Raw genomic sequence first — 25,304 nt, forward strand, 5'->3', positions numbered from 1 at the left:
GAATTAAGGAACAAACAAAATCTTCTCTCTCAGGCTTGCTCTTTCCAGGCTAAAAATCAAGCTAAAAGGGCTGATAACAGCCAAGCCATCTTGTTTGGTGTCAGCTCTGCATCAATGTACTTACCCTGCTATAATCTGCAGTCATGCTGCACATGCTGAGTGCTGGAGACCTCGGAAGGGAAGGTATGGAAACATTGCCTCTGTTCATGGGACCCACAGCCCCTTTCATATGGCCTGCAGTGGCCTCTGCATCACTGCTGTTCAATGAAAGAGTACTCCCTCTGTGATGGAGAGAAGGTATTAAAGCGCTATTGTTTTAAGCAAACCAAAGCAACCCATTTACCATACCACTACAATAAAACAGCCATGGTAACAGTTTACTAGAATAATATTGCCCCAGATGAACTGTGTGACTGCAAGGAAATGTAACCTGGAAAGAAAAACATAGGGAAAGTGAATTACCTTATCCATACAAGTAATACAAGAGTTTTCAGCACTTTCACCATAACTGAAAAAGCCCAAGTGGGTGGCTCTTGTCCAGGCTGCAGAAGCTGCATTCATCCATGAACATGGCAGTGTTCAGGGTCAGACTGGACAGGGCCTTGAGCAACCTGGTCTTGTGGGAGGTATCCCTGCCCACGACAGTGGTGTTAGAACTAGATGATCTTATGGTCCTTTCCAATCCAAACCATTCCGTGTTTCTATGTTAATTTTGGACTGTTGCGTCCCAACAGTAGGTGTGATGACTTGTGTAACACTTCCTTGGTTTAAAGTAAAACTATGGTGTCATGACAGTTCTGGCCACTTTCTGCAGCCAATGTTAATGCCAGCAGGGTCTCCAGAAAGTCTAAAATACTTGGCTATCTTCTTTTCATCCTCTCGGTTAAAAAAAACAACTTGTTCACTGTCTTATTTATATTGCAATAATGACTCTTGACCCAAGTCAATTGTTTCAACCAGCCTGGAAAGCTAGGAAAGCTAGACAAGTCTTTTCGCCAGATTTCATGTTAGTAAAAGTGACCAAAAAAAAAAACCCCACATCTGTGACCAGTATACCAGAACCCAGCTGCTGTCCAATACCACAACAAACAGAAATTTTCCCGTGGCACATTTTCCATTAGAAAATACTGACTCAATATCACTATTGAGGAGGTGTAGAAAGGGTAAGCTGCTGCACTTTCTTGACAGTGAAAATTATTTTTAAATGTATTTTGAAATTCATTTCCAATTCAAGTTTTCTTTACATTTGAAATTTGCATTAAACATACAAAATCTCAGTCAGTCTCTTCTTTCTCCATAAACATCAGTTTCAACTTTTAATTTTTTTTTTTCACAATTCACAGAAATATCAAAAAGTCTTGCAGACTGTAACAGTTTCGCATACAGTTCTACTTACTACTTCAAAATAAACCGAAACTTGTAAATAGGAATTGATGGAGGAATTGTACCCTATTCAGATGGAAAATACAGTGTCAGAGGACAATAGTAGTGCAAATTTACTGAAGAAAGTTTTTGGAACTGACAGTATATTTTCAGCCAAAAGAGGCTTGCTTAATAATTATTTCAGATTTGCAGGCATCTTCACTGTGCTGGACAACAGCTGAATTTCACCCTCGCTTGGTTTAGGCTGTCATTGTGTTTAGAGCAACTGCAGTAAAAATCTTCTCTACCACAATGGAAATTGTCATTAGAACTCCTGTTGAACTGAGAAAAACCACTGTGAAACACAACAGCTCCTGAATCACTACATTAAGCAGTAAGCACAGGCTCTGAATCCGCATTGGTGGAGTTACTGAAAACAAGGAATATAAGGAAAACCCCAGACACCAGAGCTGTCTACAGATGTTATGCAACCATCATTCTGTATTTTAGTGAGCATATGGTAACTTTTTAATAATTACTATCCTCTTTCGGCAGTATATTGACAACATTAGGTGATGCATAACAAACACACTCTTCTGCATGTGCACTTCTCATATATACATGCCCTGCTACTTTTTAATTTGCTGAGACAGTGATCAGCAAATCCTACTAAATGTGCTGTGACTGAATTTTAGTCCTATCTGTTTACATAAAGATGCAGTTTTGGTGCTGCAAAATAATATCAAGGTTACTTGGCTGTCATCTGTGTTTTAGCAAAGCTGTTGGACTTAGATGCACATACCTTAATTTCCAAGCCTACCAGTGTATGGAAAAAGGCCAAAATGTTGAAAACCTGACTTTTACTGCATGTCACTCCACTTTTGATGGACTGTCATGACTTCCTGTTACAAAAATTGTTGTTACTGACTTTTTTTTTTCCCCTACTGTGTAAACTAATATAAATCAATAGGAGTGTTCAGAAGTAAGAGTAGGCTGGGATAAAAGATCTGAAAACATGTTATAAAGGGTTCTGCAGGAGTCATCAGTCAGACTGAGCCCCTGCACATCAAACCTGTTAAACAGGCCTCTCTTGTACTTACCCTTATTTCAGTCTGCTTTCAGAGAGAGGTTCAACACATTTTGTATGCATTTTAAGTAGATGAAAAAAGAAAAACCTTATAAAATTATGCCAAGCATTTCCAGGTAGTATGCAAGACCTCAGTATGATGAGGTAGTGTGCCTGTGTAGCTAAGCCTGAAAGTCCTATACTGTTTCTCCTAGAAGTATCCTAATGCAGCCTTCCAGTCAGTAAACAGTTTTTCTGTTGTTAAAAATAAACCAGTTGAAGAGGCAAACTTACGGCCTAGGACTCCCTGTTCTCAGCTCAGTTTGCCTTCTCTGAAACAGAAATTTCTAGAAAGAATGAAAATTCTTTCTCAGTTTCCTTGCTGCTAGGTGAACTACTACCAATTTTGGCAATGCAGCTAAAAAGATGAGGGCAGTTAAAAAACTCAGAAACATGCAGGAAAATCTAGGACAGCTACAGTGTCATAAGATGTTGTTATATTCTTTTAATTTGAAACTGAAAACAGTTATGGATGGTGCCCTGGGAAGCTTTGCTGTTATTTTTGATAATTACTACTCAGTTCTGCTGCTTTTAAACCAAGTTTATGCACTATTAAGTAACTTTCTCTGAGTTCACTAGAATTAGGACAAGGATGCTTGTGGGAGATCTGTGCTAACTGCTTTGATGTGCCAGACTGCAAGAAAGTTCTTGTGCAGCTAACCATAAATGAAGCAAAGTAATTTTATTTGGGGTGACAGAATTCAGATAAACCCTGTGTACACTTTTAGAAGGACAGACAGAATTGTGTATAAAAATAGCCTTTATGTTTGATTGCCTTGCTCGTCTTTCCATAAAGCATTAATTTTTAGCTTTTGCCCACAGCCAGGGTACTGGATTTATTACATTAGGGTTATTGAATTGCCGGCCATCTCATCCTCACCTGGCCAAATCAGTGCCCTGTGTCAAAGTACGCAGTAACCCAGCTGTGTTGCTAGGGAATACTTTTGATATGGCACTTCTAAATACTAGTTTGTGGAAGGATTGAGGAGCAGCTTATATTTCTTAGCAGAAGGATGAAAATTCCTGTCTTGTACATGCGCTCAGGGCTAAAAAACAATCTAAAAAGGCTGATACCAGCCAAGTCATCTTGCTTCGTGTCAGCTGTATTTGTTGTTAGCTCTGCAGCACAGACACCGGATCTCCAGGGTTTTTTTTTCCTCTTAGAACTTTCACCCATGAAAAGCAAAACAAATCCCCAAAAACAGCAAAAATACTACTGCTTTCACAAAAGTCAGGTATGAATCTGGTTAGATACAGAGAGCCTATTTATCTCTGTTGAAAAAAACCTTAGCGAACTGTGTAAGGATTAAGGAAGAAAACTAGCTTTAAAGCTGATTTGGCTAGTAAGTGCTTCAGCATCCAGTGCAAACAAAAAAATAAAGTTTCAAAAGGATTAGAACCATCAACTTTAGGCATGTTGCCTAACATGCAGCAATCAGGGTTTTGAATCACAGGTAACAAAGAGAAGCAAGTTCTTGCTTAAAAAAGAAGGTTCATCTGCATGTGAATTAAACTTTGTGACATTCATTTTACCCAATATCCTCTGTTTCTGTATACCTATTTGGAGTGTTGCAAGAGCACTGTTTTAGAGTCAGAAATTTTTATTGGATCTTACAGAAAATAGGATCTTGCAGACTTTTTTTTTAAACAGAAAATTAAGTCTAGATTGTAAAACTTCTGTGTGCACCCAAGCAAATAATGTTGGTCTACATCCAGCATAGACTATCCAACTGAACAAGAAAAAAATGAGCTATTTTTGGCTTTGTTTTGGAGGTGGAACATGAGAGGAATGTTGCATCTGGCCTTTTAAAATGCTATCAGAAAAAATGATAAGAGATCCCTTAAGCCCAGAAGGATGATACATGGAATTCCGTTAGAGATAACTGAGACAATAATCATGGAAAGAGAAGTGCAAAGAGAGCTTTTGAAGAAGAAAATGTAAATTATTATCAATTACCATGTCATTACCAAAGAAAAACTTTGGAACAAAAGGCCTCAGTTCTGCAACATGTACTCAGCTCATCAACTAAAACCCAGAAAGCAAACCCAACAATGTACTGACACCAATCACAGCTGAACACAAGGAAAGGAAGATGGATGGAGATAATTTTTATGATTTTTTTTTGTTTGTTTTTTTGTTATTGCTGTTGTTTTTGTGGGTTTTTTAAACAAGTTCTGTTTCTTAGGTAATATTAATGCCAAGCATTCAAAAACACAATACAACACAGAGGACTTAACACACACCACTAAGTTAATCTCAGTGTGAGAGGTACCAGATTTCTGCTGCTCACCTCTCAGAGCAAGGGGTTGACTTGCCACTAGGCAGACTCTGGGTTTCAGCTTCTGAGCCTGTGCTCCTTTCACCTTCATCTTTGGCATTTGTAATTTCTCCTTTGGTAACTGCCCTAATCAGCTTCCTGATGAAAACAGGGAATAAAAGATTTTAGAAGTTGTAAGGTTTTTCCCAGGAAACAACAGCCTGACTGGAATACTGTGATGTGTGCATTTTGTTAATTTCGTTTATTTGACCTACGGACAGCTCTGCATATAAGAGTCAATACAGCATCAAACCTGGTTATCAAACCTATTTCTATTTCTTCATCCTATTTTAATTCCCATTCACCCAATAGGCTCAAGTTATGTCCGAATACCACTCTAATCATATAGTTGGTGCATCTGCCCATGTCCCCCGAGACTAACCAAGTGCTCCTGTAAGGACACAGCCAAACTGGGACCACACACATTACAGAGACTGTAAAATGATCAGCAACCTATCCATTTATTTACTGCCCCACACACAAGAAAGGGACACTGCTTGACTATTAGGTTGCTTTGCACAGCTGGAAGCAGAAGGGAAACTTGACTTGTGCGCAGAACCAACCAATATACATAAAAACTGGCTCCTCTGAATACTACATTTTTGCGTTTGCTTCTTGAGCAAACCTGCCTTTAAAGACACTGTTAGCTCAGAGTATAAACAAGAAAAATCCAGAAGTAAAATTGCCTTTTTTCTGATACACTTATAGTTGAAGAGTAATTACTGCTGCATTTCCTAGGAAACAGCAGTCTAATTATAGTAAGTATGCTTTTAAATGAAAGCTGTTTCTAACCCTGGAAAGTTTGAGGCAGATATAGAATGCTGAAGAAACTCAAAAGAAAATGCATTCAACAGTATACAGCTGTTACCTGATTTATCCATTTCCCTAAGAAAAGACATTACCCTATCTTTCTAGGTCCACTGAAGACTGATTTATGCCCATTTGTGGAGGAGACTGATACATCTGGCCTCTTTTCTTCATTCTCTTGGGGTTGATCTTTAAATGTTCTTCCCTCATCCTTACTGGAAACTGTATCTTCAGTGGACAGGGAAAGAAATAAAAAGTGAAAGCACAAAAAAGGCAGTACCTATGAAACAACATACAAAAATAATTTTTCAATGCTAAATAAAACCGTATGATAAAATATCATTAAACCCCCCTCCCCACAAACAACTCTGACGGTTCTTTAGGTTTTCCTTTTACTAAAAGAAAATAAGACTTTAAGTAGCTTGAAATGTTTCTCATTATCAATGCTTGTGTTGAACTATGCTTCCGAATTTATCACTGACAACACTTAATAACCAAAGGACCTGAAATATAATTTTGCAGTGTACAGTGATCTTTGTGGTAAATTAAAGAATGTTTTCCTAATTGAAATGTTTGTTCAACTAGGAGCGAGGTGTGAGGAAAATGACTTAAACATATTTTTCAGTACTTCTATCAAGTAGCAAATCACAAAACACCCAGTTTGGCAAGCTTCATAATAGCATCTGAAGCATGCTGATATTGGCAAGATCAGCATTTTGCCAAGCAAAAATGGCAAACATATTTGCACCAGGCATTTTCAAATGGAAGTAGTCTAGTCCCTCTCCCTGCAATCTGCCTATGCTCATCACACTCCTGGTGAAAGTGATAAATGCTGTGTCTTTAAAAAGACTATCTAAATAATGTTTTCTGTGTGTAGAGTGTAGTAGTTAAGTGAGGCATCAGCATTCAGGAAAAACTGTTTTTCTTTAAACCAGTGGTCCTGTGCTACCATGCAAGGTACCGTAGCAACTCACAGACATGGTACACTTGCTGTGCTTGGTCAAAAGAACCAGACTGTTTACTGCACCTGAAAGTGCACATGCAATTTACTGGAGATATCTAGGCAAAAAGAAAGTCAAGCAAGAACTGAGAAGTACCAAATAGTCTGGATGTAGCTCATGCTATAGCACACAGCACAGGAGTTAACATCTATCTATCTTGTTCAGAGTTGAAAAAGATAAATTGAATAATTCTTACACACCACCATCACAAATAAGAGAGTCCATGTAAAAAAAAAAAAAAAATAAAAGGCTGGGTTTAGATCTTGGTATATAGCCAAACTTCTTGGCAGGAACTGAGAAAGAGCTTTTAGAACCTCTGCTGCTGCCTTTGCAGCTGAATAACATTGTCCACCTGTTTCAGCAGTAAAATTTTAAGCAGCTCTCTATCTCCACAGATACTTCTTCATTCAACTATACTTTTTCTATGTATTAATCGTTCACAAATCACTGCATAGTAATACCCAATTATGAATTTTTTTTTTTTTTTTTTTACACACACACATATATATATATGCTTTCAACAATGAAGAATAAAATACAAGTTAAGCACTCTAGAAACAAGGTTTGAATTCATTAACAGCACAAACTTCTCTGTGATCCCTTACCTGGGAACTTGCGTAAGATAGACTGTCTGACAACGTCAGTCCCAAGATTTGATTGCTTGAAGCGCTTTGCTCTTTCTTCAAAGAACCATTCCCCTGTCACTATCCGTAGCTGTCTATATGGGGAAAATTATAAAAGCCAGAAACATATGCACATTAACAAACTTGACCAACCAAAGCTACTGCTTAAACCCTTACATCATCATTCATTCATGCTCTCACACTGAATATTTACACAGGTCAAAATAAGGAATAAAAAAAATCGATTGCAAAGCTTGGGATAGCTGGACATGTAGCAGAATAATATCTTGCTTAGTGAATGAAAAGCAATTTTCAGTACATTTAAATTTACTTGGCAAAAAAGTGTTTCTACCACTTCTACCAGATTTCCATAGATAACATAGTCCTTTGGAGAGAGAACTACTCAACCTTACAGTTATCAATATCTCCAAAATAACAGGAGTGTCAAAGCAACTTCCAGTGAATGGAAGGAGAAGATCCCCCACCAAAGCTTCTGTCAGCCAAATCAGCAGTTCATGGACCAAGCCTGGTTATATCCAGATCACTGCAGAGGTCAGAGGTTCAGAGCAATGAACAAAGTAGTCTTTGCTACTGTTCTGCACAGCGCATTTTTCTCCGGTTTCAAATTCTCGTACCCATATTAGGAACAAAGAAATCCCGTACTCGCACTGCTGTTTTCCGCAGGTGATTTTTATGCTGATTGTTAGCCTTTTCCTGAATTAGTTTCATTATGATAAAACATTGCTATTTCTACTGCTTCCCTGCATAGAGTTACTGGCAAAAAGCTACTAATCATGAATACTCAAATAAAAGGCAAATAAACAAACAAAAACCCCCACAAAACCAGATATGTTCCTGCTTACTGATCAATAAGAAAACTTATTTTCAAGCCTGTAACAGAAAAGAAATCATCTAGTCTCTTGGGCATGAAAATTACTACAGATGGATTTAGAGCACTGATCAGTATCTTTGCTATTAAATTACTTCTGAGTCATGCCTGAATGGAGAGTCTTACTTGAGAAAATACTAAAATTACAGAATTGGATCCTGCCATTGGTTAGAAGACCCTTACATAATCAGCTCTTCCGAAGCTGTTAATGAATCACACACCTTTGCATGAGTCATTAAAAAAAATAATAATAAAAAAAATCCAAGACATGTGCCCGTAAGGCAGTAATCTTCTGTTTCTGTGCTTATCTTCTTGTTGCAGACTCCTAGTGACAAAACCCGCTACAATTCACCATCACAAACAGTCAGTCATTATGCAAGGCATAAAATAAAACCTACATTTCCACTCAGAATTTTTAAATTAACTTTTGTTAGAGGTGAGCAGTAGAAAGGATTCATTGCATTAGAAACCATGCACAGCCTGGCTAGTACAAAAAAAAAGCAGTTTTTCTCTGAATGTATATTTTCACAATTCATTTATAACACATTTTTCTGTGCAGTTATCTTTATACCAAGATTTACAGCAAGTTTGATGCTTTATATCAGTCCAGAAACCCTTCAGATGTTTGACTATGTTGTCATATCCCACTGCAATATAAATGACACATCACACTGCAGTATGAATTGCAGTTTGTTCATTTTATTCATCAGCTACTCCCAAGTTTGACCGTAAAACTCTGCAAGTGCTGCTTTCCTCTTGGATAGAGATTTTATTCATCCCTAATATCTTACCAGCACTGCTTAAATGTTGTCTGTCAAGGTCAGACAGGGGACTCCACAGGTCCTTATCCAGACAAGAATCGTCACTCTTCTCCATGCTCCAGACAATTTGATGATGAAGGTGGGACCTATGCCAAGGATTTCAGCGGCACTGGAGGCTGCCCCACACAAAGCTACAGGCTTTTACAAGCAAAAACTTGCTATTATTTCCATACCCATCCCTGAATTGTATCACCAACCTGGGCTGCTGTGGTTCATGGAGGCTCAGCCCTCTGCCACAGGGTCCTTGGAGAGCTAGCTCCTCCATTTTCTGGCCAAATGTGAACAGTGATGAGGGAAAGAAAACCTCTCCAGTGCCTCCTGCATCAGAAGAACTATGGGGACCTCCCCCTGGGTGGAATGGTGGCTGAGACCGATGTATCTCCTTGTTTGACAGTAGATAAGTTGCAAGGACTGAGGACTCAAGGAGGGTCATGGGGGCTGGAGAGATCAAAGGAGCTGCAGCCAGGAGAAGAATGGTTGGGGTGGCTGTGGGAGGAGGCAAGGAAGGACAAGGATGAAGGGCTGCTGGGCTGCACAAGGAAGGATCAGCAGTGGTGCTGTTGCTGGAAGGAGCAGGTCTTCCCCCAGCATCCATCCCTGGGAGAAGGCCTTCCTCTCCTCCTCCACCCCACTGTGGTATGGCTCACCCACAACTTTATTACTCACCATCCTCACTCTACCCCATGCAACAACCCGTCTCTATTCTTCCCTAAGGGACCAAAGCAAGCTTGAAGGGGCAAGGGAGTGGGACAACCACTACACCGATGGAGCTGAACTGTGTGTTGGTTCAGCTAACGATGGTAAACTGAACTGCCCATGCTCTTCATCGGGCTGATCTTATTAAGCAGTAATAAGAGCCACATTTTAACCTGAGGTGCCAATTCCTTGGCAGGGCGTTTCTCAGGATGACCACAGCCATTCTGCTCTGACTTCAACAAGAGAGACAGATCTGAGGTAAAACATAGACAACCCCCTCAACTGTGGTTCAAAACACAGCAAATAATGCGAGTATTGCCTTGTTTTAGTCAAGTTCTTCACTTCTCCAGCCAAGCCTGTTATCCACAGAAAAAGACAAAACCCAGCAGGTATCAACAGCCAGCCTTTGCAAGTGTCACATGAAACAAGTCTAGAAGCCTCAACCTTCATTTCAGACTTTCATCCTTATCATCAATATTAGGGTCAGTCTTGAGATCGTGACTTCAACCGGCAGTCCTCTTTTGCAAAAGTACTCTTACCCGACAGATCACATTCTGCAAAAATGCCCCATTCTAATGAAATAAGAGGGAAAACCCTAAGCTTTGAATCTTTGAATTTCTAGGGCACTGATACTGGATGTATTTTTCACATATACTGAAAAATTCACAGGAAGACTGGTGTTCATGTTATCTTCATCATTCATACATGTCAGGAGTACCAATTAAAACAATTTTTGTTCTACGCATAAGTAGAAGTTAATTCAGATTAAATGACTGCTTAAGTCTCTGACTTGCAGCTTGAATTTCATAATTGCATTTGACATTCTGAATCCAAAAGTGAAGAGCAAGATCTAAACAGTCATATAATAATGCTATTTTGACATCATGGAAAAGGGAGACTGCCTTTCCTACTGAGACAAGTTTATTCTTCTTCTATTTCTGACACAAAACTTAAATGAACCATTCCCATCTAAATAACTGTTTCAGTGAGAAAAGAAATAAGGACATTTAGTCAACAGTACATCAAATCAGTGCATGCAGGTTTGGGTTTTGTTTGTTTTAAAATGGGTCAAAGGTCCATGCTGACTAAATTACAGTATGTTCATGTATTTTCCTTTTTTTCTTTGTCAGTTAGCATGTAGCTTACAAAGTAAAAACAAAAATTAAAAATTTATATGTTCTACCAAAACAGTGTCTAGACTGAGGCCTTCCAAGAAGTGCAACGTATGCTGAAAAAACCCACAATGGTAAAACAGATTCACTATCCTTTTGATCATCCTGCTTAACCCACATCCACAGTAGAGGAGAGAAATTTAGTCTAGCTTCCTTTCCCCCTCTTGTTCCTCAAGTTATTTTGCTTCTTCCTTGGGAGCAAAATTTGGAAGGAAAAATGAAAAATGGCAGGACAAAAAGCTGTATAAAATGCAGCCTATACATGAGGATACCAAAACACAGACACAGAGTAATTTTTAATATGCTGTGAGGCTATTAAATAGAATTTTTTACTATAAAAAGTAGGTAAACTTGCTTAGAAGCTAAGATAAAAAGAAATTATGAAAATAAAAGCCTGAAAATAAATTGCTTACTAAAATATTTGAAATGCCTCTATTTTTAGGCTCCTAATGGGAATAAATGTTACTAAGATACTGATGAATTTTCGTGACACTTTAAGATAACATAATTATTTCAAAGATGAAGATAAATTTCCCATTACTGCTTTATTCTGCTGCAATAACTTGGGCCACTTAGGTATTTTATCTTGCTGAAGAACTCAAATCAAAAGAAAAGCATTGTTCACAGATATCTAAGTATATTAGTAATGAGAAACATGGACAGCATCAAGCTGCAGTATCAGCTTGTCAGCAGATGCTTAAAAAACTTGATTTCCCTCAACCTATTGATCATTTCAGATGCCAAATTTAAAACGCAAATGATCATATTTTGAGAAGATGCAGGGGAAAATAAGTGACCTTTATTGAAAGTTTCTCTTTTAGCACCTATGTCTGAAAGCCCCGATGATGTCGGTTCCTTGTATGCAGGGAATGGAGCAGAAAGTCTCTTCTCATCAAGTGCATTAGTACATACAGGCTTGATTTACCTCACTAAATACTGTCACCATGTGACCATCAGACACACAATCACAGAAATAAGTACTGCCTTGCCCTCTGCCCTCAGTAACTGTAGAACTAAGAATTTTGCAGAAGACTTATCTCTAACTCTTCTTGACCTTTAAATGCTTTGTGTTGCAAATTTTGTCTCATAAAAACTATAGGGCAAAGGGGAGGCAAATAATACTCTTCTCTTTAAGGACATTCAAGGGGAACATCCTTTTTCAGTAACTGCAAACTGAAAAAAAAATTATATATATAAATCCCAGGGTTTTATACTAATGAACATATCTCACTCTTCAAATTTAAATTCATTTCCTCAAAGTCACTAAATCTTTTTCTGAAAGTGTTTTTTTTTGGAATGTAATTAATGTGTTGTAATGAGCACTGAGATCATCTCAGGAACTGCCTGGAGCAAACTACAAGGAGCCCAGCCATGTCGCTACCCGCTTAAAATCATTTCACAAAAATCAAACATTTGAACATGCTTCATCATGGCTGCCAAAAGAAAAGGAGAGAGTAAAAAGTCCTATTTTCTTAACACTTTTCACAAAGCCCCTAGCATGGTGAAGCAATCCAATTTGAGAGACACAAACACTGTATGCAGATCAATGCTACAGATCTAGAAGATTTTTCTTCTCCTCCTGACTTTTGTTTGCTACTCATACAGAATAACTGTCTCTCAACACTGGACTCCTATTTTCTTTTCCTTGCTTTATAATCTTGCCAAAGGCCCTATTCACTTCAACTTATAATTAGCTCCTCCTTTAAATATAATTCAAAAAGCCTAAAAATTCTGATTTTCCTTGCAGTTCCCACTTAAATGAGAGGAAAGGAGAACCAAAAGAATTAAAACTAGAACTATGTACAATGATTTAACTGAAATACCTATCTCAAACTTTCATTTCATACTGCCCACACAGAAGATAATCTCTCTTCCTACACCCAGCAGTGTAAAAGGCATTTTACACATTGTTAGCTGTCACTATAGTCTTACAAAAACACTGGATACAAAAAAAAAAAAAAAGAAAGGACAGAGATTTCTATTTAATAAAGATGCCCAATGTAGAGACAACTTTAGCACTTGCAAAATAAATTAGACTGGTTTGTAATAACTCAAAGGCAGCCTTTAAGCAGAATTATTTTTCAAGATGATTGCTAAGACCACTGGTTGGTATACAGAATAGCAGCACAATCACTAGAAGCAGAGGTTACATGTTTTGAGAAGTTACCTTATCCATCTATTCAGCCCCAAAACATCTTTACTATCATCATTCTCTAGGGAAGCTTATCCAACCTGTTTTTAAAACAAGATTCTGCAACCTCTCCAAGTTTATATCAATATTCATACCACCTAACCTAAATCCTTTCACTGCAATTTCAGTACCATACCATTTTGCTTATCCGAAGCGAGTATGTGGAATAGCCTGTATGCCTCCTCAACGCAGCTGCTTCTGTGGATTTAAAACTCAGTTATTTCAGTTTTCTCTTGCCTGGGTCAAACACTTCTGAATCCTTCCATTACTCTGGACATACTGTGTGCTAGGCTCATCATCATTATTTTCTGCTGAACTTTCACCAGTTGGCCAACAGAAAGCATGCTACACAAAACAAGTCAGGTAACCTACATAAAACAGGATTACATCATGTGCTTTACAGGCCATAATTCTGCTTGACATCCCTGTGTGAAGCTGGAATTTTCTACAGTGGAAAATACTGTTGATTCATGTTCAGCTTTTCATTCAGTACAATACCCAGATCCTTTCCTAAGGAACAGCTGCATAAGCCATTTTTATTCTCATTCTGCAGCTGCATTTTTGCCCAAATGTAATACTTCCACATGCCCGTAGGGAGCCTCCGCATGCTTTTCCTTCCAACCACTTCTCTAAATTGCAAGCATCACTATGAATCCTAATCTTGTCCTTCAGTATGCCTGTAGCACCTCTCAATTTGATGTCACGTGCAGGTGTAACTGTCAAACTCATCTGCTGCATCAAAGCCCTTAACTAAAGCATTTAACAGTAAAAGCCAGGACATTTTCTGTTCTATTCCACTGCCTTCTTATTTATTTGTCTTATGGCAGTGAAATAAGCATAACTACTCTGAGAATGGAGCTTTATAATTTTCCAGGCAGTTCTGCAGTCACACAGAATTTATTCCAGGGTGTAACTCCCCTTGTTTACCAGCTTATTGGAATGGCATGAAGAAAGTATCAAAAGGTTAACTTAAGTCAAGTTATAAGACATCAACAGATCCTCCTCTATTCACAAGGTCTGTCACCCTATCAAAGGAGGAAATTAAAGTGATTTTGACATTATACCTTCTTGAGCCAGCTCTTACTCATCATCCTGTCATCACTTGGCTTTTAAACAGCACAGCAATCATTTGTTTCAGTATTTAAGGAACTAAGGGCAACTTGACAGGGTCAACAAATTCCTTGTTCTTTCTCTCTTCATTTTTAAAGAATAGTATTGTGTTTGTCATTCTCCTCTCTGTCATCTCATCTGCACCCATCATTTCTGAAAGGCACAGCACTAAGAGCATCTCAGGAACTGCCTAAAGGAGCTCAGCCAGGCCCCTACCCATTTAAAATCATTTCACAAAATGAAACACTTGAGCATGTTTCATCTTAAGAGGTGAGACACCGTCCTCTGGATGTGCCCCACTGGCTGCAGAGAAAGTTAAGACATCTAGCTAAAAACAGATGTTAACCTTCTAAAGCTAAAGTTAGAAGGCACAAATCGTAACGGTATCCTGCTGTATTAATTTTTAACCAACTGTTCAAGTAGCCTATCTAACTAGCAATTTAAGTTCATTATCTAATAAAATTTACAAAAATCTTTATCTTCCTGACCTCTTTAGTTTGACAATATGTAAAAAAAAAAAAACAAACCAAAACAACCAAAAACCCTACAAACAAGGAAGCACCAACAAAGAAACCCCAACAAAACAAAAAAAAAACAAAAAAAAACAAAAAAAAAAAGAATTAACCAAACAACCCTATGAAATAACTCTGATTCTTTCCCCTTTTAACATGATTGCTTTAGCCTGTCTTTTGCTTATATCATCCAGTTCTTACATCAGGATACATAACTGAGGTTTGTTGTCTAACACATTTCTCTTTTCCTTCATAGTTATTTTACTGGGTCAAGCTACAAAATCCCACATCACCATACCTATCAAGTAAGTTGTTCTTCCAAGTATACACCAAATAAGTATCTTTGAACATATAACATCTTTTTGCTTATTCACTTGATACTACTCTGTGTTAGAATACTGATTTCTTTTTCAGCACTGTGATCTGCTACCCTCCTCCTTCATTCCCCATGCTCAATATTCCAACTGTGGGATGTGCGATATCCCCTTTTGTTTTACCTCCCACCATAGCACAATTTACTTTAGAAGGCTCACTAATAGACACATAAATACAGCCCTCGCTCTTCATGCAGAGATGTTCAGTTACTACAACACAGGAGGAGAAGAAAAAGAAAACAAAGCAAAGATAGAAACATGAACTCAAGTGTCTGGACTCACGATTTTTACATTTCTTTCCTCACAAACCCACCTACCATGTCAGTCAGAACATACAGACCTCACTTGTTCTTAATTCTGTTAATTTTGAAGTACTGAATGCTTACATTCATGTTTTCATAATGTGAACAGACAGTCACTGCCTTGTAACTAATTTTCTGTCATTTTTCAGAGCATCCCACCCACAGCTCAACATCTGTGATGTTTGCAGCTTTCTTTAGCAAGCAAGCTGGTTGAAACTGGCTAAGAAGTGGGGAAAAAAAAAATACTGCAAAATACGACTCCTCCCTTGCATATTTGCTATGCACATGCTTCTGTGCTAAAGAGATGTAAAGCAGGAACACAAGCACAAAATTACTTACGCAATCTTGGCACACACCGAACACTTCCACTGCCCATCGGTTCCCACAACACGACACTTATTGCAAACTCGGAGTTTGCAGGTTTGACACAGGTCTCCTCTGTTGAAGATTAAGCCCAAGCTTTTCTGACAGCGAACACAGACCCTGCTGTTGTCCTGTTGACAGTGACGGTTTCCACCTTTCCTTCTCACTTCCAGAAGCTCATTTTTCAATTTCCTAGAATTAAGAAAATAAAACGTTTTCATTTGGAGACAGGACTCAATGATTTTCAAGGACTTTTTATCAGATTAAGATTTATCACTAAAAACTACAAGACACAAATAAGTACAATACACTTGTTTTTTATATATTTGCTGTATTTTTTTTTTTGACACACATCTGAAACAAGAATAAATCTATCCTCTACCCTTCAGACATGCAGTCAAGAGGAAAATCTTGTGCTAGCTCAGTATTAGTAACTGCAAACAGCTGAGCATTCCTGGACAATTGGTAAACCATCTTTGCTTGTCCCTCATCAATAATTCAAGTCATGCTGAGCCCTGGTTGACAGCATCTCAAAACTGGGACTACCCTGTGCATCCACAAAAGGAAAAGAGAATCTTTCCTGTAATTACTGTGCATATAATACTACACCAGTGTAGAGTTAGCTAGGAATGCATAGGCACTGGCTATTCAAAGCCTAAAAAATACCCAGACAAAAACATCTAAGTAAATAGTGGCATTATGCTATGATGCTACAATTAAAAAAGAAATAAATAAAAAAAAAAGGAATGTCAGTTTAAATAATGTGACTTGCAAATTACCAGTTTTGCCACTGACTCTGCAGGATAAAAAACTTTGCAGTTTAAGGCCTAACCCTGAAGGCTGCAGTTCCAGAGTTCCAGTGGGGTATGACTTGGGCCCTTAACAACAAAATACCCGTGAGATGTAACTACTATATTTCTAACAGGAAAAAACCCCAGGGACTAAGCTCTGACAGAATTAGGTTATTTGCGGATACACTGCCTTGCTAGAAGGTCGGCTAGCATTTTCCTTCCCATGGGATCCCATGAACTACAGCTGTGCTGCAGCCACCTGGCCTGCAGATGCTCAACCTCTGACAGCTTTGGGAAAAAGAGCATGAAGAGCATGTCCAGTCTCTCCAGGCAGCGACTAAAAATTCTGTCAAGGCTTTTCCTCTGCTGGCCTCTACTGAAAAGTAGAAAAAGTCTTTTCTTCATTCTACTTTGGACCCTTCTCCTACATTCAACCTGAAGAGTCCTTCTTTCATTCCATAGCCTTCAAAAATCTGTCCAAGCTTCATGAGCTTTCTTGGTACTTTGCGAACTGTTCTTGCAGTTTACCAATTGCACCGTACATCTACCTACTTCCTGCAGAGATACACATCCATTTTCTTCTTCTGTCAGCCAGCCCATTCCAAATGCAGATGGATGATCTGCATTCCAGCAACTGCCAGCTGTGCTGCAATATTGCCATTGTGCACAGGGAAGGCAGATGATCACTACTTTTACCACCCCCTCCTTGGATCTACTTCCTAGACAAGCCTGCCTTCGAACAACAAAAGTCAATCTATCTGCTTGTTCTGGACCAAAAACTAAGCGAAAAAACAAAAACAAGCCTCCCCCAACCAACCAAGACCCCGTGACCAAATTCTCCCAATCACCACCATTTTAAAAGAGCTAACATATCTATCCACTTGAGTAACAAATAGAGCTTTCATTGCTTGTGAAGACATCTAATTATCACCAAGGCTATGGTCACTTGCATTCCACTAAAACACAGAATTCCTGATGATGTACTGTCCCCTACAGCCCATGGAGAAGAAGCAGGTTGTCTCTCTACAGTCCATGGAGTAGTACGCTGGAGCAGACATATACCCTGCAGCCTGTGGCAGACCCCATGCTGGAGCAGGTGGACATGCCCTGAAGGAAGCTGCAGCCCACGGAGAGTGCCTGCTGGAGCAAGCTCCTGGCAAGAACTGCGTCCCAGGACACACACAAGGGCAGTCTGCTCCTGAAGGACTATACCCCTCTCAAAAGGACCTATGCTGGAACGGGGAAAAGGGGGGAAAGTGTGTGGAGGAAGGAGTGGCAGAGAAAAAGCATTATGAGCTGACCCCAACCCTCATTCCTCATCCTCCTGCACTACTTCCGACAGGGGTGAAGATCAAAGAGTCAGAAATAAGGAATGAAGCTGAGCCTGGGAGGAACATGGGGTGTCAGGGAAAGGTGTTTTCAGTTTTGTCCTTGTTTCTCTGTATCCTATTTTTTTTTATTTTATTAAATTGACAAATTACATTAATTTTCCTCAAGTCATGTCCATTTTGCCCATGGTACACAATCTCCCTGCCATTATCTTAATCCATGAGTTTTTTTCATCCCATTTTCTCTGCCTGTCCTGGTCAGGGAAGGAGAGAGAATGTGGCTTGGTGGGTGTATAGCAGCCAGCCAAGATCAATTCACCACAGCCTCCTTTCCCCCTTCCTGTCTGCTTGTTCGTTCTGAGCCTCCTTCAGCAGGAAAAACAGCTTATTAGTAGTGGGGACACAACTTTGTTTCTGGGGAAGAAGAGGGCAAATCGGAACACTCTGCACAGAAAACGCTCTCATATTGTTTACCCACCACTTACCAGAGTTTCATCTGCTCACCGATCCACAATAATGGCAACTTTGGCAAGTGAAAATCTTGGAATTATTGAATGCCTTCAAAATCCTCTCCCCTCAGAATCACATGATTGAGTCCACACTAAAATGATACTCAAAACTTAAAAATCTGTTTTTGGTTCCCTGGGTATGTTCAAGCTTCTCTTTACAACCACAAGGGACAGGCTTTCCTCTTCCTTCCACTCATTCACAAGTACCCCTAGGGTACACTGCTGCTGGCTGTCCTCCAGAATCAGTCACTGATCATAACACTCTCAACCCAGGAGCTCAGCAAGTTCAGGCTGCCCCACTGTCTATTTATAGTCTGTACTTTAATAACACCCTCAGTGACAAACTCATGGTGTCAAAAGCCTTGCCAAAGTCAAAATAATCAACATCCACTGCTCTCCCCTCATCTACTAAATCGGTCATTTCACTACAGGTGATCAAGTTGGTCAAGCATGACTTCCCCTTGGTGAATCCATGCTGACTATTCCTGCTGACCTTGTTCTTCAGGTGCCTGGAAGTCATTTCCAGGATTAGTTGTTCCATCCCTTTTCCGAGGAGAGGCCATCATCATAACAGCCTATAATTCCCTGGGTTTTCCTTCTTGTCCTTTTTGAAGATAGGAATGACATTTGCTTTCCTCCAGCCCTCAGACACCTCTCCCAGTCACCATGATCATTCAAAGATTATTGACAGTAGTCTTGCAATGACATCGGCCAACTCCCTCTGCGCTCACGCGTACATCCCATCACGGTCCAGTCCAGTCTGTCCAGATTGTTTAAATATTCCCTAGCCTGACTCTCTTCTACTGAGGGCAAATTTACCTTGCCCTGAACTTTCACAATGATCTCAGGGGGCTGGGATTCCTGAAGACTTGTCTTACCAGTAAAACAGAGGTGAAGAAGGTATTGTGCACCTTTGCCTTTTCCACATGCTTTCTCACTAGGTCCTCTGTTTTGCAGGCCCACATCTTCATTCAGAAGGTGAATATTGTTAATCATCAGATCTAAAAAGGGTCAGAATACTAAGCACTAGCAAAGGCTCATTTTTCATGAGATTTATTTACAGTGGCTCATTTTTAATTAAAAAATAAAATCAAACTGGTCCATTGCATTTCCGGAACTCCACAAGCAGTGGGATGCCATTGATATAAGGAAAGCAAGTGCCTGGAAAACATAGGGTTAAAATACTTTTGACTTAATTTAGATCTAAGATGGAGAACAATGTTTGTGTTGTAAGTCTGTGGTGTGATAACAGAATTTAGTAGTCTTACTAACAAGAGTGAATTGTTTCCTTTCATCCCCATCCTTCTAATCATCAATTAGTTTGGAGACAGTGACTCCCAAACATCTGCTAGCTTGGGAGGCAATAAATTTTGTACAAAGGTCACACTGTTCTAAATCTTTGCCAGCTATCAGAAACTTGCAGATACAGTTGGTTTCAGCTAATTTGTGATTACTGGGGCATCCAACTGTGCCAAAGGTGAAAAGTGCACCATGAGGAAGACTGCTTACTTCATCTTGAAGACCCCTGCTCACATGAGGAAGACTACTTACTTCATCTTGAAGACCCCTGCCCACGACCATCCGAGGGCAGTGCGCAAGCGCCAAAAGGGAGGAGATTTATGCTAACGATTACCTACACTAATTGTAATATCCCCACCGAACTCTCCGGAACCTAATGAATATGCATGTTTGTGGGTAATAAATATCTCCTTGCTTAACCCTTCAGTGCACAAGTTAGGATTAGCGATCCCCCTTGCACCTGGTGCCATAATAAACATACCTGCTTTATAACTCTGAGTTGTAGAGTCTGATTTCATGCTTCACCATCTTTTTGGTAATTGTTTGTGTCCTATAGACTGCATCTAGGTTTCTAATGTTGAAACAAAACCTTCACTGACCTCTATCCATTCCACCCTTCTACTTCCCCCCTACAACTTTCAGGCCTTGTGTGCTTCATTAGAAGCATCACTGGGCACAAACTCTGTGTTTTAAATAGTTCCAATTTAAAATAAGGAAATCTCTATCAGCCCAAGGCAATACACAGTGCATTTTTAAACAAAAGCTTGCTTAGACATCAACATATTGAAAAACTTAGCAATATTCTTTTGACATTAAAAGGTATTATTCCTGCTATCCAGTAGTAGTTCCACTGCTTATGCCATACAAAATCTTTCTTATCAGATGATAACTGATCTGCTAACAGTATGGATTCCAAAAAGTGTTTGCTCTTGTTTTTTAATACAGAGCTGCCTCTGATGACTTTCTGGGAATGGAGATAAATCAACCCACAGCTTCTCTGCTCACTTAATCAAACAAATAAAAAATGAAAATTAAAAAAGCAAGCAAACAATGTATGGGCAGATATACTGGATATGAACTTTCTTTTGGAGTTCCCTATATTATCTGTTGAATTGAACTATTGATTCACTGTAACAAATATGTTCAGATCTAAAGAAAATAACGAATGAAGTGTCTCAAGGGCCAGGAAGAGCGAGTGAGTCATCTGAAAAAAATCCATCATCATTACACCCTCTAAACAACCACAGTCTAGCTACACTACCTACACAATATTGAAAAGGGATAGCAAGTGCAGCATGTAGCCGGTCCGAGTTACAGCTACTCTCCATCTGCCAAGACAGGAGCCAGCTGTATATAAGCACACAATGTTCTTTTGCCATTCAACACCTGAGCTCTCCAAAATTTTAAAGGAAGCCAATTAACCATGCAGTTAGATATTTTTAATCTCAAATACTAAACAAGAATTAATTTTTATCAATTCTCTCCTAGTAATACGAAAGAGAAAATAAACTCACCAGAAGCCAATTTAATTAGCTGCTGATAAAAAAGAATCTTATCGTACACTCAAGTTTCTAAACCACCTATCTACTACAACAGCTATTTGATAAAAGATAGCTATTAAAAATAAGTTTGTTACTGCCAAGGATAGCAGAATATTTAAGCCATTCCTCTAACTGTGAATTTATATTAAGATCCCTCTACTGTCTGCGAAAATATGTTAAGTGTATTGGAGAAGAGTTCTGGCGTAACTAGTATTCCAGGCAACACTGAATGACTTAATCTAAGCCTTTCCAAAGTGGGCCTGAGAGACTTACATAAAATACCAAAGCAAGAGACAAACAAAGACTTAGCCAATACCAAACTAGTGAAATCTAGTCAAATCCTATATTATGTTCATCCAACAAGTGAATCTGAAAACCTGATGCCTTGAAAAGATGAGGAAAAGAATGCAGGCATCAAGGACCACAGTTTTACAAAAAACAAATTAAGGAGCAGCAAGCAGCCATAGCTCTCAGCACAGTAGCCCACTGCCTAACAAGAGGCCCTGAAGGATTCTCACTTTTTCCTACTATACTAAAACTCACAAGGCAGTCAAAGGCACTCATTCATCCACAAATGTAGCCTTCAGAAATGGAATATTCCCAAAGCCTTACAATCCTTCAAAGAGGAAAAAATAATGAGAAGCTTTAACAGATCTGTTTTTTCTTAATAGTATGCTTTACTTTAGAGAACGTTTATTCCCCAGATACACAGAAGCAGAATAGCTATGTTGCTGCAAGAGGCATGACACTTGCTGCTCAAGCTATTCACTCAAAGGAACATTATCATGCCCTCTAACTCTCTGAGCACAATCCACTTGCTTTGAGTCAGGTAACTTTTTCTTTAAAATACCAATCTGATTGATTTTTTTTTTCTTTTTCATTTCAGTAGGGTTTTAGAAGCCTTTTTGTTTTGAAAAAAAATTTCGACCTCATCTCGTCTCCCTTTTGGTAAAAAATAGCGTTGAATACAATGGCATACCTGATTCCTCAATTTGATTTTCAAATTTGTCCCGCATCTTCCTTCTCCCCATTTCAAATGCCTTTTTTATCTTAAGATGCAGAGCAGTAGAATCCAAGTACTCCTAACTTCACTTTGCCATTCTAAATCTCCAGAGTTCAGAGAGTCATAAAAAATTGCAGATAATAATAAATAAATCCTGTTCTCAATCAACTCTAATTAAATATTTCATCAGGAAAAGAAATAATAGATATATAAAACTGGTGCAGTCTTGCACCTGCTCTTAACACAGTTCTGCTTCCTGCACAAATGAGTTGACACATCCTCCTTCCAAAGCTGTGCAGCTGTTAACTTAGATAGATACTAGAGAATTTTTCTGTGCACAAACTGGTATCAACATATTTCTGCAGCTGAGAGAGAAAGGAAATTTCCTCCCCAGACTGATTCCCAGTACCTCCTCCAAATTCAACCAAATTTCCTCCACTGTCTGAAAGAACGTGTGGAAAGTAATAGTAAATATTATTGACAATTCAGCAAAGGATGTGCTATTACCAGTTTCCACTGTGATTTCCTTTGAATTGTAAAATCTAGCCATTTGAGTACCTGAAGTGTTTTTTAGGTTCTTATTTTATAAGCACAGATTTTTCACATTTTGCTTATGTGAAAGATCTGTGTGATAACAAATATCTTAAGAGTATCAGAGCATAGAGGTATACTGGTGACAAGAAGGAACCAGGGAGAGGTGAAGAATGAATTTGCAAAGAAAAGAACTTGAGAACTGGTGTAATGAAAAGCAGAACAGAGCCCAGTGAACAGAAGGAAAGGAGGCATGGGAACTGAAATACTATTGAATACTGTAATGATGACAAACTTCCACAGAAAAACATTTCTGAGTAGCTCCCTCATCCTCTCATCTAAAAATTGGTACAAAAATAAAAATATAACACAATTTTTTTGTTCTCTTCTTACTAGTCTTTCATCAAATAAATTGTTCCTAAAGCATGAGAATGAGCCTCCATCGGAAATTCTTTCACCAATGGATGATCTTCATTCTTGAAGAACACTGAAAAGCAAAACAGGCATCTCTACCCTTAGAGTACTGGCAATAGTGATTACTTTTGATGGAAGAGTCTCTGGTTCAAAAAATAACTGTGTGTTAAATTCACTTGACAAATGAGATGGCTGCCAGACAATCAACCTCCTAAACTTCCCATACGTGTATGAATGAGCAATATGCATAAACATAAGGACTCTTTCCTTCAAAGCTTTGCAAAAACACAGACCATATACCATACTGTGTACTATGTAGCTTATAAACAAGTCAAAACATATACTTGGCAGTTACATCAATTCTCATTTCCCTTACTCAGACTCACTTTTCCCCCTAAAGTACTTGCCTGTAGTTACCACATGGTGGTATCCAAGCTAACAGTTTCTATTGGAATGAGGTTTAATACCCTGCAGCTTCTCTTGATCTCTTTGGACTGACCAAGAGATGCCATTATAGTTAGCTGAAAGACAGGAATGTCATCTTGCCTTGTCAATACAGATCTGGGGCTGGTGTAATTCCTCCACAACTTCTGGCAACATAAGCGCTAAGGTAATGATTCAAGTAATAACCTAATAAAGCCTCATCCTTGGAAGAAATTGACATGCTTCTTATTTTATCAATTCAGCAATTATTAGGCTGGTCTCTTCTAAAAGCATGGTATTCAAAGCTTTGATTCATAAGGTAAGAAACTTTGTATTTTAAATGCTGCCTAGGAAAATAGTCAAGGTGAGAAAGCAATGTACATTAGCAGTAAGTTTGCCATGTATGTTTGCTCTATAGTAGCATAATAATATTGAGATGAAGAGCTAGCTCCAAAGGCAAAATGCTATGACCATCAGACCCAGTTCCCTGTGTAACACCATGGTGGGGGAGGATGCAGTGGGGCTGCTGTTGCAACAGAAACAACCCAACAACAGTTAGATCAAACACCCTGAGCACATGATACACCCCCCACCTGTCCCCTTCTTTCAGCAAATACATTATTTTGAGTTAGTATTAATTTCATGATTTGTAACACTATGCATTAAAAGTAACATGGGTTTTCATAAATGGGGTCTTAAAAGAACAAAACTATTAAAGATAATAAAAGGATGGGGAATAAGAAGAAATACACGTTTCAGTCCAAAAAATCTAGTTTAGAATGTCCTGACGTTATCTGGATGAAAGTTTCTCACAGCAACTCACATGTTAAAAAACCCTACTTTTTCACCTTCAGTATAGTCAAGTTCACTATTTTTAACTCTATATAATTTAACGATTTCACTCAATCTTAGCATTTGTGAACAATCATGATGGCCATTCAACTGACATCAAAAGCATTGCAGAGAAATGTTTAGAACACTGTAGCTATTTGTACAAGTAAACTACTAACAGCTTTGAAACAATATTCAAAGAAAATTTCCACTCACATACGATGCACATAAACTCTAACATTAAGCAGGCTGCTTATTTGTATTACCAAAACTAGACCACATAAAGAGTACTTGCTCCCTTCTGTGTTGCTCTTGCATGCAGGTGAAATATCTGTACAACAGAAAAAAAAAAAAAAAAAAAAAAAAAAAAGAACAGCCACCCGCACTCCAGAACACAAGTATAAGCAGCAACAGTGAAAATAATGTTTACTGTGGGGGTGGTGAGGCACAGGAAGGCTGCCCAAAGAAGCTGTGAATGTTCCACCCCCTGGACTCTTCAAGGCCAGGTTAGACAGAGACTTGGGCAACATGTTCTAGTGGGAGGTGTCCCTGCCCATGGCAGGGGGCTTGGAACTAGGTGATCTTAAGGGCCTATCCAATCCTAATCATTCTATGATTCTATGATAATTCTTAACAATTTAATTATTAGGACATCCTCCTACATTTACTATTGCTCTCATGTTGAATAGAAAGATGCTTTCGAGTTATGGTGGCTTTTGAAGACAACTAGGAACAGAAAAAACAATCAAGATAGATTCAGAGAGAATGCAGCAGACTAAAAATTCTTTAGAACAATATACAAGTAAACATCTTGCCAGAATGACAAATGCTTTGAAAATAAATACAAAGGGACTTGTTCTTCTGTGATGTACTTCAATAAAATATATAACAGATTGCACCAAATGGAATTCCAAAGACAACAAATGTTCCTCTGAAGTATACTTATAAGCCATAATTAAAAATATCC

At 38.7% G+C, this 25,304-nt stretch overlaps 1 protein-coding gene across 1 annotated transcript in view; it reads right to left on the bottom strand.

The window, feature by feature from the left end:
* SYTL5 (synaptotagmin like 5) overlaps positions 1–25,304 on the bottom strand; it is a 77,046-nt gene that overhangs the window by 25,224 nt on the left and 26,518 nt on the right. Inside the window, exons 4-8 of the mRNA XM_057411832.1 lie at positions 15,644–15,859; positions 7,220–7,332; positions 5,709–5,841; positions 4,780–4,905; positions 125–281 (exon numbers count right to left, since the gene is read on the bottom strand). Coding sequence (XP_057267815.1) covers positions 125–281; positions 4,780–4,905; positions 5,709–5,841; positions 7,220–7,332; positions 15,644–15,859 — 745 coding nt within the window. The remainder of the gene's footprint in view (positions 1–124; positions 282–4,779; positions 4,906–5,708; positions 5,842–7,219; positions 7,333–15,643; positions 15,860–25,304) is intronic.

This window comes from Pezoporus wallicus, unplaced genomic scaffold (assembly GCF_028554395.1).
Source record: "Pezoporus wallicus isolate ANWC-B61680 ecotype Strahan unplaced genomic scaffold, APGP_CSIRO_Pwel_v1 contig_1438, whole genome shotgun sequence".
NCBI lineage: Eukaryota > Metazoa > Chordata > Aves > Psittaciformes > Psittacidae > Pezoporus > Pezoporus wallicus.